Raw genomic sequence first — 18,443 nt, 5'->3', positions numbered from 1 at the left:
ATTTGCGGATCTTGGCGTCTTGCTGATGGAGAAGTCTTGTAGGGTTCTGAGAAGGTTTACCGTCTCTGCCGCCAGCAAGGAGATCGGCAAGCGCCCTGTTGAGGGTCAGGCGAGCTCCCGAGTGAGAGTAAGGCAATCGCTCTCTAGGCAAACGGGTCCAGAGATGAGGTGTCGAAGAGACCGCAGGATGTCCGATACCAAATTCTTTATTTTTAGCTCAAATTTAAACTAAAACCACGACAAAAATTAAGCATCGGAGGGAGTAATTCAAAATTAAGGACAAATGACAGAGGCCGTTAAATTGGGTAATAACTGCAGCCCTTGTTGGACCAAGACAACAAGCTAATTCAAAAGAAAAACCGCGCGGCAATATGTTACTAATATATTATGCTCTCTAAGAAAAAGAGTTATACCAATTACTTTCTCACAAAAAAAGGTTTTGGGACAAATTATTTAAGAAAAAGTTCAATACTTGTTTTTTCCTCCTTCGAAAAGAGTGGTCGATCCGTCCTCTACAACAATATAATGCCAAGAGTCGTCCAAGACGTCGAGCAACCAAAAGAATTATTAAAAGATGAAACAAAAATCAAGAAGAAGAGCAATGCCAACAGCAATTATCTTCATAATCCCTAGCCTCATGGTGGCTCTGTCGACAACCGACAAAGAAAAGGTGAGGAGAAGAAACTCCAACATTAGAGGCCGTCTCTAGGCCTCTCCCTACCTCGAGGCGTCTGTCTCGGCATCAACGAAGGGCCCGTGAGGTTTGTGTTGATCTGGGTTTTCAGCTCAGGTTAATATGACGCCAAGCTCATTGGATCCTCCGTCACTCTGTCAGGGACAACATCCCTTAGTCAAATATTTTTTTAGTTAAATTTTAATCACTCCTTAATTCCAGAGATACACAAACTAATGGAGTGATCAAAATGGACCATACAACATGTTTCTTTGGGTCACCTCTACTTGAGTGATCAAAATGGACTGCTCCGGAACAAGGATTTCTGAAATTCAATGTTGATGCAGCTCAACAGGAGAAAAGGAGCGTTGACACCGAAAGCTCTAGGATTGCAAATTTTGTAAGCAATCTTGCACGAAGTGTCCTGCTTTCATCTCAAGTAAAAACTTACATCCCAAAGAAAAACGATTCAATCGCCTATCATGAATTGTTATAGGTAACTTGTGAGATGAGTATGTGAGTAGCATACTGAAGAGCAGTATCATCCAAAAGAAGCATGCCAGGCACATGATTATGAAGATTCAACATCCGGAACAAATTGCCCATGACCAACTTATAAGAGAAGAAACACAAGCTACATCACAGGGTTCACACCTCTATAATAATATTGTCTTCAAAGTTGGAACATAACAGCACGATGCCGACCTACAGTGCACTTGGTGAAAACGAGAAAAACTGAGGACATTCATATTACGTCAACAATTTGATTGAGCAATCTTCTTCTTGAAGTTGGAATAGTCAACTACTCAACATGCAAGGCGTATAGCCACATCACAGGCATGGCAGTTGGCGAGAAACTGACAAGAATGATACTGCATCCACGATATATGATTGAGCAATCTTTGATGAGCAGCATCCGTTTACAGAGGAAAAAAACAATTTATCACACATCCTACCTTCAGTGATACGGAGTACTAAATTTGTAACCTAAACTACTTCATACTAGAAGGTGTGCCCGCGCGTTGCTACGGGTCAACAAAATCACAAACTATTTATTTTTATTTTTTGTGTAGGCAACTCATGGCGCCGTCGAGGTCGGCATGCGGGTGTGGTGGCGTCGGTTGTATTGTAAGACGGAGTAGGAGAAATCATGAAAAAAACTGAAGGAAAAAAAATAACAGGCAGTGGCATATTAGTTGTAATTTTAACGAAATTAACCTACGACGGCAACCGTACCAACCTACGGCGGCGACCGTACCATCACCACCAACTCCAATTTAATATATTGGTATAGATCTTCTGCACGCCACACTGCTTCAATCTGACAGAGGGATAGCACCCTTTCACACCCTGAATCGGTCTCCTCGCTGCTGCAGATGAGCTGGAGCGCCATAGGTTGGCCACGACGTCTGCTATCGGTGGTCGATCCTCCCGGCCCCCTCAATTCACGCACTGCGCTGCCGTTCTTGCCACCAGCTCCAGTGCCTCTAGGCTCTAGCCGCTGCAGAGTCGGCTCTAGTGTCGGGCACCTGTCCAAGAACTCCACCAGATTACCGGACTCGATGATCATTCGGCCGTGCTGCTTATCCATGAAGATTGGCTTCTTTCTGTTAGGACTTAAGATTCATTAGGCTAGGCCTAAATATGCACTGGTAATTATTTAGAGCACTAGCAGTAGAGGTAAATAGAGAAGTTCATACGGGCGATGGAGGACGATGCCATTGTCGTGGAGTCGGTGGAGAGATGAAGCAGTGGCGATGCCGTAGAGGAAGTAGGGGAAGTAGTCGACGGAGGAGTTCTGGTGAAGCTTCTCCTTCCTTCCGGCCGCCACCTACACTGGCCCGGAACGGGAGCAGAAGGCTCGGGTCTTCCCGTCGGAGACAATGCTTTCCCAGATCGGTTTTGGGTTTAGGGTTTTGGAATTTCGTGGGCAAAACGAGAACGAGAGTCACATCCACGTTTACTGCCGATTCCCTTTCTTATATAGCATTGCACGACAGGGGACCAGAACCGTCGATTGGTTTTGGCACCCCCGATCAGGGTGTGGATCGTTCGTTGGGATAAGGCCACGAACGTTGGTTTGTGGGCCCCACCCTCATCCTAATCCCTTATGACTCGGTCTAAGCCAAGATCAACCAACATTCTCCCCCTTGATCGTTAGGCTTATTTACATTCGTCCCTTTCCACAGGAATATCATACCAAAGTAAGGTGTTACAATGATCGATAAAAATGTCTTTGAAACTCAATACTTATAGTATAGCAGCCTGTTTCAAAAGATAACATTTTTCTTGTTGGGAGTGGTTCCTTTTATTGGTCCCTTAAATTTCCAGGATCATTCGGCTTCCAGTAGTCCCATGCCGGCAACATGATCACGAAAAGTACTGAGTGATCAGCCCTTGGTTAGTGGATCCGCAAGCATATGAGTAGTGCTGATATGCTTGACATCAATTGTTTGATCCTGGATTTATCTTTCACAACATGATACTTTATGTCAATGTGCTTGGCAGCGGCACTTGACTTGTTGTTACTCGTATAGAAAACTGCGGGTTCATTATCGCAGTACAACACTAGTGGTTTAGAAATGCTGTCTACCACTTTAAGTCCGCGAATAAAATTCTTTAGCCATACAGCCTGCCCAGTGGCCTCATAACATGCTACAAATTCTGCTTGCATTGTAGATGAAGCAGTCAAAGTTTGCTTGGAGCTTTTCCACGATATGGATCCCCCAGCGAGTGTGAATATATAACCTGACGTGGATTTCTTACTATCCACACACCCGGCAAAATCAGCATCTGAATAACCAACAACTTCCAGGTTATCAGATTTTTGATACGTTAGCATGTAATTTTTAGTACCTTGCATATAACGCAAGACTTTCTTTGCGGCCTTCCAGTGGTCTGGTCCTGGATTCGATTGGTATCTGCCAAGCATTCCGGTAACATAAGATAAGTCAAGGCGTGTACATACTTGTGCATACATAATGCTTCCGACAGCAGAAGCGTAAGGAACATGCTTCATTTGATCAGTTTGGTTTCTGGGGCATTGAAATGTCCCAAACTTATCGCCCTTGACTACAGGAGCAGGTGAGGAGGAGCACTTGTGCATATTGTATTTCTTCAGTACCCTCTCAAAGTATGCTTTCTGTGATAGTCCCAATGTGCATTTAGACCTATCTCGATGAATCTCAATGCCCAAGACATATGAGGCTTCACCGAGATCTTTCATATCAAAATTTGATGACAGAAAATTCTTGGTTTCATACATCATATCCTTATCGCTACATGCCAACAATATGTCATCCTCATATAGGACTAAAATTGTGAAGCGACTGCCTTTAAATTTGATGTATATGCAGTTGTCCACAACATTTTCTGTGAAACCAAAAGTTCGGATCACTTCATCGAACTTGAGGTACCATTGTCTGGAAGCTTGCTTCAAGCCATAAATCGACTTTTTTAGACGACATGCTAAATGTTCTTTCCCTTCCACCACAAAACCTTCCGGTTGAGTCATGTATACATCTTCATTTAAATCGACATTTAGGAATGCCGTTTTAACGTCCATTTGATGTAGCTCTAGATCATAATGAGCCACTAATGCCATAACGATTCTAAAAGAATCCTTGGATGACACAGGAGAAAAAGTCTCGTTGTAATCGATTCCCTCTCGCTGTGTAAACCCTTTTGCGACAAGCCTTGCTTTATGTCTTTCGACATTTCCTTTGGAGTCATATTTAGTTTTGTAGACCCACTTGCAGCCTACCCTTTTAGCTCCATTGAGAATTTCTACTAAGTTCCAAACATTATTTGTGTCCATAAATTTCAACTCGTCCTCCATGGCGGTTACCCATTTAGACGAGTTTTCGCTTTCGATCGCTTCCTTATATGAGGATGGGTCCTCCACCTATCCTAAATCATTTATATCCTCACTCATAAAAGTGACATAATCATCTGGGATGGCCTTCTTTTTTTCATGTTGTGATCTTCTCACAAGAGGTGATGGTGGAGGATCATTATCTGGTTGAGGATCCTCATTTTCTTGGTCTCCAGTTTGCTGGGGACCTTCTTCTGTTTCAGGATCTCCATTTGTTTCAGCGCCTGAGCGACGAACCTCAAGTTCAATATTTCGTGTCACGTTAATATTTCGTATTGGGAGATAAAACTCTTGGATGGCCGGGGACGGGACACATACCCGTTTCTCCTCAAGATTGATTTCCCTTATTTCCGTGACTTCATTATCCTCAAAAAATACCGCTTGTCGGGTCTCCACAAATTTAGTGGTGTGACCCGGACAATAAAAACAGTATCCCTTTCCCCTATGAGGGTATCCAATAAAATGGCAACTTATCGTTTTTGGATCTAATTTCTTAGGTTGTGGATTGAAAATTCTTGCTTCTGCAGGGCCGCCCCACACACGTAAATAATTTGAACTCGGCTTCTTTCCCGTCCACATCTCATAAGGTGTGTTCGGTGCTGATTTTGTTGGAGCGAAATTTAATATGTGCGCAGCTGTCTTTAGGGCCTCCATCCATAGTCTAACCGACAAACTTGCATGACTGAGCATGCTTCGCACCATATCCATAAGCGTGCAATTGCGACGCTCAGCCACACCATTTTGCTAAGGTTTACCAGGCATTGAATATTGGGCAAAAATCCCATTTTCAGCTAGAAATTTTACAAAAGGTCCTGGAATTTGCCCATAAGGAGCGTGCCTTCCATAATATTCTCCCCCACGATCAGAACGTACAACTTTGATCTTTTCATTTAATTGATTTTCAACTTCGGCTTTAAATATCTTAAATTTGTCCAAAGCTTCAGATCGTTCGCGTATGGGGTAAATATATCCGTAATGGGAAAAATCGTCCGTGAATGTGATGAATGAATCAAACCCGTCTACAGACTTAATATTCAAGGGTCTACATATGTCAGTATGAATTAATTCGAGGACCTGTGAGGGTCTTGTAGCTCCCTTCTTAATCGTTTTTGCATATTTTCCTTTAATGCAGTCAATACACTTGTCCGCATCTGAGAAGTCTAATGGAAGAAGTATTTTATTTTTAATGAGACGTTAAATTCTCCCCCTCGAAATGTGGCATAAGCGACGATGCCACAATTTCGAAGAAGTGCTTGTGTTTTTCCATTTCTTCTCAACATTACATTCATCATTTAAAACAGTAACATCACTCACATTTAAAACATCAACCAAAGAATTAACCATCAACATATATAATTTGCCTCATCTGACACCGAGGCCAACGTCATTATTACAATGTTTGATAACGCATCGTTGATTTCCAAACAAACATGAAATAGAAATATCGTCTAAGCAATAAACTGAAATTAAATTCCTACTCAATGTAGGTACGTAAAGGACATTATTCAAATGTAGATGAAAGCCGGTGTGCAGCTCCAATGTGAGAGTCCCCACGGCTTCAACATCGGCTTCTTTCCCATTGGCGACTTTAATACTTCTTGTTCTTGTCCTTATGGTGCGGATCAAACTTAATCCCTGCAAAGAGTTTGCAACATGAACGGTTGCACCTGAGTCAATCCACCACGTATTTCGAGAAAAATCAACATACAATGATTCATCAACAAAAGTAACTTCATCATTACCTCTCTTCATCATCCACTTGAGAAATCCGGGGCAATTCTTCCGGAAATGTCCTACGTCCTTGCAAAAATGGCAAGTATTCTTCGCATCTCCAGCAGAGGTGTTGGCAGCCTGGCCTTTGCCCTTTGGAGCAGTCTGAGTATCATTGTGGATGAATTGCTTCTTTAGAGCCTTTGAGGAAGATGCCTGGCCGTCATGCTTTCTCTTGGAAGAGCCAACATGGAAAGCCTGGTCCTTTGCCTGTTTCATGATCCTCTGTTCTTCCTCAACAACTCGAGGAGTCATCTCCGGGAGCGACCATTTTTCTTTCAGGGAATTGTAATTGATCTTGAATTGATCAAATTCTGGAGTGAGAGACTCTAATATCAGGAGGATTAGGATATTTTCATTAAGGACAAACTCCAAAGCCTTAAGCTTCGAAATTGCATTCACCATCCTCAAGATATGGCCTCTTACATTTTCTTCAATCACATACTTCTCAAGAAGCTTGCCAAGAAGCTCTCGAGAATATACATTTTCCGAACTTTTGAATTGTTCTTCAACTGCTTTAAGAAATTCTTTAGCAGTGCCCTTGTCGGGGAGAGCCCCGGTGATATCAAGGGAGATTGAAGTTTTCATAACAAGGAAGGTGACATGATTTGAATTGTCCCACTTCTCCAGCTTTATTTCATAAGCTTTCATAAGGTCATCATACCCAGCAACTCCAGGAGTTGGAGGCTTAGGTTTCTTTTCCCTGAGAGCGTAATCGAGTCCATTAACCCCCAAACTCATTTCAACGTGGGACTTCCAATTTTTAAAGTTGCTCCCCGTTAGCACCTCAATATTGTCATAGCGCATCAGTGTAGCGGCTGTCAATTATAACATAAGAAAATCATAAGTTAAATTGCATGATTAAAAATTTACGTTGGTAGATTAATAAACATGAAGGAGTATACAATTCTAAGTCATATCACTTTTGGGCAGAAAAGACAAAGAATTGTAGCAAACATAATGGGGTAGCTCATAAATTAAAACAACGTTGGTCAGAATTAATTTTAGAGCCAAAGTATTTTACCAACTTAGTCATCAAGAATATACATTAGAATTTAATCATTAATTGATGCCTAAAAGGTAAACATCATGGAGCAAATAAAATAATCTAAGTAAAGTATCTCGTTGGATCAACCTCATTCAGAATAATTAAGTGTCCAATTACAGTCAGCAAGAATAATTTTCGGCCAATTTTCATTAATTAACAGTGCAAAAACATATTTAATTGAACATCTTATGGGTTAAATGCACTGGAATTAAAGAAAAAACATTAAATCGTCATTTTTGCCGAAACTGGGCCGGCCCATTTGATTCCCCGCACGTGCACAGCGGAAGAAAAAAAAACAGGAAAAAAAACGCGCAGCCTTTTTAACTTGGGCTGAAGCCCGTGGCCGAAATTGGCTCGTTACTTCCCGCAGGCCCATCTTCATGCCCGCGTGATCCGCAGCCGTTGGATCAGATCCAACGGCTATGGCTTCTCCTCGGCCGAACAAAACTGCCCAAACCAAACCCTAGCCGCCGCACTTCACCATTCCTCCCCTGAAAATCTCGGTGGAACCCGAGACGGCGGCGGCGCCCATGGCGACCCGACCCGGCGACCGGCGTTCTGGGCGGCACGGCGGCTGCGCTCCCAAGAGCAGCGCGCGTCAGGGCAAGCCCCGCGCGCTCCTCCGTCGAGCGTCGCCGCCGGCGACGCCTGTTCCTTCGGGCGGATGAGGGGCGGGGATGCCGGCCGGCCACAGCGCGTTCCCACGCACCGGAGCGGCGTGGTGGCGGCAGCGGCGCCCTCTCACGCTAAGTTGCCGTGCGGCTCCTCCCCGAGGGAAGGATAGGCGACGCCGTGGCCTTTTTTTTATGGCGGCAGCCGGCGGCGGCTACTTCGTTTGGAGTCGACGGCGGCGAGACGAGATGCCGCCATCCTTCAGGTAAGCACATCAATTTATCCCGAAAAGCATTCTTTCGATTTGACATTACGGTTTCAGGAACTTTATCTAGGGTTTGGATATGGGGAAATTTTAGGGTTTTGACATTTGAGGATTTGCAGTTCAAAAATTCCCCTCCTTCTAATTGCTAACCGACAGCATGAGTAAACCCATGAAACCCACGGCCAAAAATCCGATTAGGAAAAAGCAGTGCTAATCTAACCTTAATTAGTCCTTAATCATGTGCAATTAGCAGTGACAGAAAGTAATTAAGTAGTATTAATCTTAACCCTAATCGGAGGATTAACCAGTGAACAAAATAGGCTCTAATTTTACCAGATTAGGCGTCTGATACCATTGTTAGGACTTAAGATTCATTAGGCTAGGCCTAAACATGCACTGGTAATTATTTAGAGCACTAGCAATCGATACACCAACTCCAGAGGGTTATTGATCATGCGGGGGCACGATCAATCTGACCACGAAGGTCTTTGTTCCTGCAAGCAATCGAAGAACAAGTAAGAACAAGATAAATAGCAGATGCAATCTGAAATTGTGAATATACTATATCAAACCAATGTCTCAACGAGACGATAAGTTGGAGTCTTGACGACGGTAAAACAGGTGGTCTAACCGACACACGCGATTATATGAAAGTAGCAAAGATGGCTAAACTTTATCTAATCAAAACCCAAGTCTCCAAAGGGGGCTGGTGGGGTATATAAAGGAGGAGGGAGAGAGATTTTCTTCCACCTTGAGTATGGAGGCTGAAACCAAGTCTATCTCTAACTTTCCTAACAAACTACAACTCATTTGGGAACTGAAAAACAGATCCGTCTGCTTGTTTTGTCCGCCACGGTCTGCATGCGTTGAATCTCCTTGTGGGGCTGGATGCGTTGGAAAGGTATTGTAATTACCTTTCCAACAAGTACTTGTATGTTTGATTTGGACACCGGATGCGTCCTGGGTGATTAAAACAAATTCGGGTCTCCTGACAGCTCGGACCCGAATCGGATTCAACTTTAATTCGTGGTATCTTTCTCTAACAAGCTCTGAATCATGTGCCGTTTGATTTGTTGGAAAGTAGACTTGATAGGCTTCACTTTGAATCTCCTGCTGCATGATATGGCGCCTCATCTACACTTTGGACTTGTAGAGTTCAATAAGATGCCTGCATAACAAGATCACATAAGATAGTAGCTCTGCCTCTTTGCAAGTAACATATTGAACACATTTAATAATTGATTTCACTTGATTATAATTGTTATTGAATACTCCAACAATTAGGATTCTAATGGTCATATCCGTGGTGGCCATGTCCATATCAAAAATGAGAACGAGAGTCACATCCACGTCTACTGCCGATTTCGTTTCTTATATAGCATTGCACGACAAGGGACCTGAACCATCGATTGGTTTTGGCACCCCCGATCAGGGTGCGTATCGTTCGTTGGGATAAGGCCACGAACATTGGTTCGTGGGCCCCACCCTCATCCTAATCCCTTATGACTCGGTCTAAGCCAAGATGAACCAACACTTTCCAGTCAGTACCTCGAGCATCGCCACGCCCAAGCCGTACAAGTCAATCGTCGGCTTCAGAAGCGATGTGTGATGTAGTACTCAGGGTCAAGGTACCCAAATGTGCCTACGATGCCAACCGGTTTCCTGGAACCAGGTGATCGACGAGCCAAAGTCCGATAAGCACGGCACCCAGCTTGAATCAAAAAGGACGTTCACCAACGTAAATAAGGTTATTATGATGTACAAATTTGCTGTGATGGAGCAAAAGGAACTTTTGGAGGAAATGGCTACTTCTTCTGCAGTGAAGACATGATCAACCCATTATTACTTTTACTTCAAGCAGACCCTGTAAAAGAACACCCAAGGGGATCTTACAACCGACAGAGATCATGACCCAACTTGTGCAGAAACTTGGCAATTGGATTTCCTCTTGTTCATGGTAACTTTGCATATGCACTAATGTCACAAAACATAATGCTGCATTTGAAGATCTCTGGCGGCAGCAGATTTTGACTGGTTGAAAATATACATGTTGTGTACAAGAACTGAAAATAGACATGGTTTGCGGGCTCTTGATTTTCGTATGGGCTGCATACTTCCCTCCAGTAAATTGCAAAGTTGCTTACTTTTTCCACTTCTTGAGAACTTGAATTCTTGTTAAGGAGACAAATCCATGAGCAGGGTTAACAGGCACACTATGTAGCCTTGATTGCTCTATTATTATGACTGGATGCAAATGATTTCCAAGACTATTTAAATTTATTCATGTAGTTCCCAAATTTCTTGATTTTCTATAATATTTGTATGTTTTCCAAATTATTTGTAAATTTTCAAGAGTTTCTTTCTTAGACTGTTCTACTTTGTTCAATTTATGGTTATACGATTATTTTAATTGATTTTATAAAGTCTAATATTTAATAAATCTACGTAATATTTCTGAAGTTTCTCTCGTGGAATTTCCTTGTTTTTAAGGTTACAAGATCATTGTATTATGAATTCAAAAACCATTATCACCATTATCTAATACCGCTGTTAAATAGCCTCGACATACACTACGCCACAAATGTTAGATAGCAGCTCTTTTATAGGAACACTTTATACTTTCCTTAAATAAACAACTTTTAGTATAGAGATTATACTCTTTTGAAGCACTATAGAAGGGGCCTTAAATGTAGGAACATGCTTTTCAAATATCATGTTTTCATGATTTTCTTTAATATTTGTATATTTCTGAATTATTTTAAATTTGTTGAGTTTTTTTTAATATTCTTTTTTTAGGAAACACAGTACGGACGCAAGCACTCTCACACACACGTGCACGTACACTCAACCCTACGACGACGCACGCACGCACGCACACCCTGCCCCTATGAGCACCCATGCCAAGTCTGGGATTTGAATCATGTATTCCTGGTTATTTTATCATTTTGATCTATTTTTTAGGGTTTATTTTTTAGAATAAACTATCACAAATACCATGTAGATGTATTTTTTTAGATGTTCACGGATAGACATCTATTATATATTAAAAGTACATGACGGAACAATCACAAAAAAGATAGAGATGCTAGAAAATCCCACAAAAAAGCAAAACATCTAGCCATCTATTATGTGGACCCGTGTTATAAAACAGATAATCAACGGTTTAGATATACGTGCTCCGATGCACATCATCTTCCGTTTTTTTTTAGGGAACCATCCCTAAAAATAGGATCCGAATGCCATCCGTTGCCCAAGATCGATCTCCAGTCTCCCTAAAAAAAAAGAAATCGATCTCCAGTCTCCATCGGGGCAGGTACAGCTGCAGGAACCCCACCATGCACGTCGGGGTTCTTGGAGGCGCCGGTCGCCCGTACCTGACGATCTCCACCCTAGCGCCGCTGACCATCCGCCACTGCCTGCCATGGCATCGTCGGTGGAGCGCTTCATCGGCAACGCACACGATCCCCTTGATGATGCTCTGTTAGATCTGGAATCTTGACGTCATTGGATCTGAAACACTATTGGATTTTATTAATCCGTCCAATCTTGTGAGAGCAACTGTGTTTCCGACCCAGGCAAACGAACAAGAATTCTAGCAGTCTCGCATCACTGTGCAAAGCAATCGCTGCCGGATTTTTCTAGCCTCTGTTACAGCATTGGTGCAGTTGCAGCGAATCTTTGTCATCTTCCCCAAAATTGCTGAGTTCTCTTTGCTTCCTAAATTTCTCTCCTCTCGATCAATCATAGGATGATCCATTGCCTAATTCTGCCGCTTTGGAAGACCAATAATCGTCATGGATCTTTCCTCCCCCAAGCCCTGAACGTCCAGGTCCAACTGCCATGCTGAACATCACTACTGAGTGTGCCATTACTTGCAGTTTTATCCCAGTTTGCTTATCTTGATCTGCGTGTACGATTACAATACCTTTACTCATTGATTTCCCAGGCGCTCTTTGGAATTAAGCAGTGTATGTCGAGTGACATTTAAGCGATCTTTCATTTATTGTTTGCCAATAGTTTCTCCTATTGCCTCTACATGATCTATTTTTAAGATAGCTCCTTTTGTTTCCTTAGCAAAGCACATGGTAATATGGTATACACTGAAATATATTATATGATTATTCACCTTGAAGAGATAGTTGGCAAAGGGTGTAGCCTATCAGAATGGCAAATCAAAGTATATGTCCAGGTTCTTATAGGGCTTTATACAGTTTTACAAAACTATATAGCTCAAGGATTTTCTGTATGCTTCTCTAAATTTCTGCAAGGAAAGTACATGCATGTTATATATGCTATGTTTCCCTCATATATAATTCCACCACAGCTGGTAGTATAATTCAGATCTATTATTCATACAACTTACCTTATTTTTCTTATGTTCTTATAGTTTGTGTTTCCTGCAAAGAAGTCCCTAAAGTTTTTATAAAACCTACAGGGAAATTTTTCTGATGCAGCAAAGGAGTCCTTCAAATTCCTACAAAAGGTCAGATTTACTTATTGTGTACATATTAATCAGTTTATTAATCATAAGATGTTTTCCAATATTCATCATTTGCAGTTCGCACCTACATCATCTGTCATTCTACCGTACTATATATAATTTTTGTAACAGGTTCACATGTCTTTACTATGTACATGTTTAATTGTCATCTTTTCAATGAGAAAGCAAGGTTATTCAGTGCGTCTCTTCATGCCCATCTTGAAGATCACGGTTTCTTCATTATTTTGCTTTCTGCAGATTTTTGGGTCAATTATCATTGATTCTGTTTATTATCCTCTCACATTAACATTCTCTTAAGAGATTCAGTTTACATCTTGATAGTATGATATGACATTTGTATTTTACTGGCTATATATATAACATATATTCCCTATAGAACCATTGAAATTTTTCTATATTAAATATAACATATTTTCCCTATGGAACCATTGAAATTTGTCTATATTGTTTCATATCAAATTTTAATAGAAACTTATTTGACCACAAAAATCTTCAGACTCACTGGATGTACTAAAGTTTTCCCTGTTCCTTGAATCTTTGACAGCTTCTGATGTGTTGTTTTCTGAATTAGTCTATGGCAGTATTGTGCGATGACCTTCCAAAAGCATGTATCCAACCAAATAAATATTGAAGGGTACTCTAGGTTGCCTTATAAGAGTACTATTGCCCAGAACAATTTTAATATAGTAATACCTCACACAGCTCCTCTATGAAAATCAGTGTTTTTCAACGGTCTTTTGTAAAAACACACCCACAGTTCGACACACATGTACACTACGACACCACACTTTATCGCCTATAGAAGATCGGGGTCGCGAAGTCTTAAGATTGATGAACTCATCACCTCATGCCTTTCTAGCAATAGGTATGTCGCCTACCACTGAAAGGATAATCCGTCCCACATGAGACACACAAGGCTACAAACCTGGAGTTGTGAGAACAACAATAGTCGATCTCTTTACAGTTTCCTAATATGCTGATCACTATAGTGATTATCACCTCATGCTTCTTGCTAGCTTTTGATCCTTAGTTGAAAAACAATATTGAGCAGCCCTGCCCAACAACTTGTATATGATTGATTAATGAAGTAATTAGTTATTCACAGCCAATTATCATTCACAATTTACATGCCTGTCTTGCAATCATTTAGAAAAAGAAATGCAATGTAGTTTTAGTTCGATTTTCGGTGCTCGGATTTTTACCGCTCAGGTGCATGGATCCAGCCAGTATGAAAAATTGGAATTTAATTGTTCACTTCAGTAAAAAGATATGTATATCATGCTATAATATGTATCCTTGCAGAATATTGTCAAATAAACCAAAGATAGAGTCGTCGATGATTGCATCCCAATGGTTTATGCAGAAACTACAATCTGTGGCACTATCAATCCTCCACGACAAACATCAAAATTTGACTGTTACAATGTTCTTCCTTCTACATCGTACGGCACAATGAAAGTATAGCAATGTATTATTTTGAATAAAATAATATCTAGAATCAAACAATAAAATTATTTCTCCGGCACCTTAAGATGATGCCCTTGCCACGGTGCTAGTTACTAGTATATTACAATTATAGTTAGAGGCAGTTAACAATTCGGAGACATGTAAATTTCAATCCAATTATGAATATGATCACAAAGAACTCGTATCAGGTTGATCGAGACGGCTTTATTAGGAGTACATCATACTATTACATTTATTAGCCATCGTGTTCCATCACCGCTTCCAATGCACATATATAAATGCATATACAGTTAAGCAAGCACGTTGACCAGGATCCAAGGAACAGATGCAAATTAATTAAGCCAGCCCTACATGCATGCATCTTGCTAATACTCCTGGTTCCTGGAGCAGCCGCTGCTGATGCAGTCGAGCGCGCACTGCTGTCCTTCCCCGGTCTGGCAGTGCCAGCACGCCAAGTATTGCACGTAGCAGGCGCCCCGGCACCTGCTGTCCACCGCGCTGTCGCACCCGCGGCCGCAGTCGTAGTCGCACGCGCCGCAGTCTCCTCCACCGCCGCTGCAGCTGCCGTCGGTGCTGCAGCACGCCGTGCACCCCTGGAGCGCCGCCGACCTGCAGTCGTCGCAGCCCGCCGGCCGGTCGCAGTTCCTGCTGCATTTGGCAGCCACGGTGGCGGAGCAGCGCGCGAAGCAGTCGCTGCATCGTACCGGCGAGGGACCCGGTGCCGGTGCCGGAGCCGGAGGTGGCGTCGAAGGCGCCGGCGCCACCTGTGCAGGCTCCCATGGGACGCATCTGGGCGCGGAGCATTCGCGGCCGCAGTTGTCCGTGCACTGCCTGTCGAGCGCGTTCGTGCAGCCGTCGCAGTACCGGGTAGTGCAGGCGCTGGTGCATGAACCGGCGGTGTCGAGCTTATCGCAGTCGCAGCTGCCGTCGTCGCAGCTGCCGCTGGCCTTGCAGTTCTTCATGATCTCCGTCTTGCAGTAGTTGCAGCTGGATTCGACGCCGTCGCATTGCCCGCTGCAATTCGACCGGACGGTGGCGCGGCACGGCACGTAGCACTGCGTGAAACAGTCGTTGCATGATATCATCGCCCCGGCACTGGTGCTGGCGCGGGGGCCGGTGGCCATGGCGATGGTGGTGATGCTTGCGACGGTGGCGGTGATGCCTGCATCGGTGGTGGTGGTGTGGACAATGGCGGGGGCGGCAGTGATGCATATGACGGTGGCGGCGGTGGTGATGCCTGCATCGGTGGAGGTGATGTGGGCAATGGTGGTGGCGGCGGCGATGCATTTGCTGGTGGTGGCGATGCATACGATGGTGGTGGTGGTGGTGGTAAAGCTTGCCATGGTGGAGGCGGTGGTACCGGCCCGAGAGACGGACAACGCCCCAAGGAAGGCACGGCCAGCACGGCAAGAGCGGCGGTGAGGGCGGCGACTTTGAGAGCGAGAGTGGCTGCCCCCGAAGCCATTGCGTTGTGAACAGAGCAAGCAACTTTCTAGAGCTACTAGCTATTGCCTAGCTACGGAAGATCCAAGACATGGGATGAAACGTGAAGACTTAAGTGTGGTGTACATATGAAGGATTGGTTGATGCAATTTATAGCCATCCAAGAACGACCCTTGGTATAGGCGTATAGCTAGCAGGACTAAACTACACATATGGATGAACGATTATTTATGTAAACTGAACCAAGTTGCAAGTCAAGATCTGGGCCATTCTTGTCATATTAGTAGTTGACTTCATTTCATAAATATGACTACTCATCTTGACCGATTCCCCGCATACATATGTTTGGACTCAAGCCGCAATTAATTAGTCTCTCGTCTCTCTGTTCCTACTTAGTGTAGACACAATTAGGATTAAGCTAGAGATAATGAAGAGCTAACACAAGAGCCTATAAGAGAATGGTTTCCATTACTTTGAGAAATAGATTCTTATATCAAACTATAGCTATTTCATTAAAAAAGAAAAAAAACTAATAGAAGTCGAAGACACGGAATGGTAGTGAACAGAGAGAAAGATTCTTCCGATTTTCTTGTTGCTGAAAATATTCTATCTATCTCCTAGACGTCGTAGATAATTGAGAATTTTCATCTCTTTCAATTCTCGTACTCGTAATTGGAATATATATGCAATTTTTATAGGCACTCGTGTAGTGCAAGACCCTAGGTTCATACCTATGACTTAATCAACTATATATAGCTAGGTTGATTGGATTGTTTATGTAAATTGCACCAAATTGCCATGTCGAGATCTGCACCATGCATGTTACAAGTTGACTTCATAATTACCATTGGTTCTTGATGTGGCTCGACATGTGCGTTCACTTCCAATTTGGTGAAGACCTTGATCACCGAGGAGATAATTAGTTACTGAAATGCACTATATATGTGCAGTGGCGGAGATAGGATTTTTGTTTAGGGTGGGGCGACTAAATTTTTTTAGGTTCAGTACAATGAATTATCAATCAATGTAAAGCAACATCTAATGATCTGAATTCTCAATTCCCACAAAAGCACACCTTAAGTTAGGCTTGAAAGCTTCAGAACGAACAAAGATTGGAACTTTGGAAGTGTCTTGCGATGCCCGGCGACGGCGTGGCCGCCTTGGAACACTCCTTTCCAGTGATGTGCCTGCTGCTTGCCTTCACCCCGCGTCCTACTCAGCTCTACAGGTGCGGTAGCGCCTCTTGCCTGACCGAAACTTTGATTTCGTGGGGAATTGAGTAACAGGGAATTGGGGATTTGGGAGTTGTAGTCGTACAGGCACAGCAGTAGGGAGAGACGAAGCGTTTTGCGAAGATGGAACGCCCGTGCGGTTTACGATGCGCTTGTGAAGACAGATCGCCCATGCGGTTAGTAGCGTACTATTCGGCCTGTTGGTTGTTGGGCCGCAACTTTTCAACCGAGCAATAGGTTTTTTCGAATTTTTTTCTTTTTGTTAACAATAATTTGTGAACATGTGCCGGATTCTTAGGGTGGTCCAGGCCCCACCGTGCCACCATGCTGGCTCCACCGGTGTATATGCGAAATGTACTCCCTCCGTTCCTTGAAAGAGGTCATATTAGCTTTCATTAATTAGGACAAGACTTTGACTATAAATTAATATGTTAAGCTATGATTTCTGTGACATTAAATTAGTATCGTTAGATTCGCTATCAAAAGTACTATATATTAGTTGTGGTTTCATATTTTATGAGCCACATATTAATAGATTAATTCTTAGTCAAAGACTTGCCTTAATGAAAGTTAAGTATGTCTTCTTTCAAGGAACGGAGGAAGTAGATTAGCAAGAGCCATGTGCAAGGGCGAGATCTGCACGATTACGTAAATTGGATCATTTATGTAAATTGCACAGGTTGCCAAGTCAAGATCTGCGCCATGAATGTTACAAGTGGAGTTCACAATTACCATTGGTTGTTGACGTGGTTTGATATGTGTTGATTTCCAACTTGTGCAAGACCTCGACCACCGAGGAGAAAATTAGTTTTTTTTTTGCAGGGGAGGAGAAAATTAGTTACTCGAATGTACATCGGGTTACTTTGATAACCTTATTACATATGGAAGATATACGAGTAGCCAAGTGTCAGCATTCTGTATTTACATATGGAAGATATTATGATGTAAGCAGTGGATGACCGGCGGCACGGTGTGGCACTGCAAGTGCTCGATGGCAAGCGACACGCCCAGAAGCGCATCGATGCGCATTTTCCATGACACGCTCGTCTGTGAGGAGGGCTCGCAGTGCAGGTGCTCGTAGAGTGTGCTATTCTCCATGTACTCATAGACGATCAAGTACTCCTGGGAGAAGTTCCAGAGATGATCATGGAGATGAGCCCGCCGATGTCGGCGCCGACGAGCTGCGCCACCGCCGCCGCCTGACCCAGCCCAGTCCACAGTGCCATGTCAGCCAGCCGCCTAGTGACCTGCACACAAGATGAGACTAGCTCGAGACTGTAAGATACTCCCGGGGGAAGTTCCAGAGCATTTGGCTATGTGGCATTCTTTGTATGGAGCAGAAAGCAGAGCATGCCTGGGTGGGTTGGTGTTACTACTAGTACCAGTCTAGCACGGTGGTAGTGGGGCTTGCCGTCAGAAACGGGCTACCAGCGGAGGCGAAGCGGCCGGCCGGCACGATATGCCGCCGTTTTCCCACAACCGGAGAGGACGAGGATAAACGGAATCTGAGGCCCGGGACTCGAGTGCCCGCTTGCTGCGGCATTTCCACGAACAGGTC

The 18,443-nt window shown here is 43.3% G+C and overlaps 2 protein-coding genes and 1 long non-coding RNA gene across 3 annotated transcripts; 1 reads left to right on the top strand and 2 right to left on the bottom strand.

Annotated features, from left to right (window-relative positions):
* Positions 1–6,135: 6,135 nt before the first annotated feature.
* On the bottom strand, positions 6,136–7,124 carry LOC112268632 (retrovirus-related Pol polyprotein from transposon TNT 1-94). The gene is made up of 2 exons (XM_024454531.1): positions 6,290–7,124; positions 6,136–6,182 (listed from the first exon to the last, which is right to left on the bottom strand). Exons 1-2 carry the CDS (start codon positions 7,122–7,124, stop codon positions 6,136–6,138), a joined length of 882 nt encoding a protein of 293 aa, XP_024310299.1.
* A 729-nt stretch (positions 7,125–7,853) lies between these two features.
* LOC112268970 lies at positions 7,854–13,118 on the top strand. Its single transcript, XR_002960577.1, has 2 exons — positions 7,854–8,242; positions 12,678–13,118. It is a non-coding gene; the product is annotated as an uncharacterized LOC112268970 (long non-coding RNA).
* Positions 13,119–14,575: 1,457 nt separating this feature from the next.
* Positions 14,576–15,553, bottom strand: LOC104584898 (keratin-associated protein 5-2-like). The gene is made up of 2 exons (XM_010240711.1): positions 15,075–15,553; positions 14,576–14,903 (listed from the first exon to the last, which is right to left on the bottom strand). The coding sequence occupies exons 1-2, from the start codon at positions 15,551–15,553 to the stop codon at positions 14,576–14,578; spliced, it is 807 nt and encodes a 268-aa protein (XP_010239013.1).
* Between the last annotated feature and the right edge of the window lie 2,890 nt (positions 15,554–18,443).

This window comes from Brachypodium distachyon, chromosome 4, assembly GCF_000005505.3.
Source record: "Brachypodium distachyon strain Bd21 chromosome 4, Brachypodium_distachyon_v3.0, whole genome shotgun sequence".
Taxonomy (NCBI): domain Eukaryota; kingdom Viridiplantae; phylum Streptophyta; class Magnoliopsida; order Poales; family Poaceae; genus Brachypodium; species Brachypodium distachyon.
This window is presented reverse-complemented; position numbering and strand designations above follow the sequence as displayed.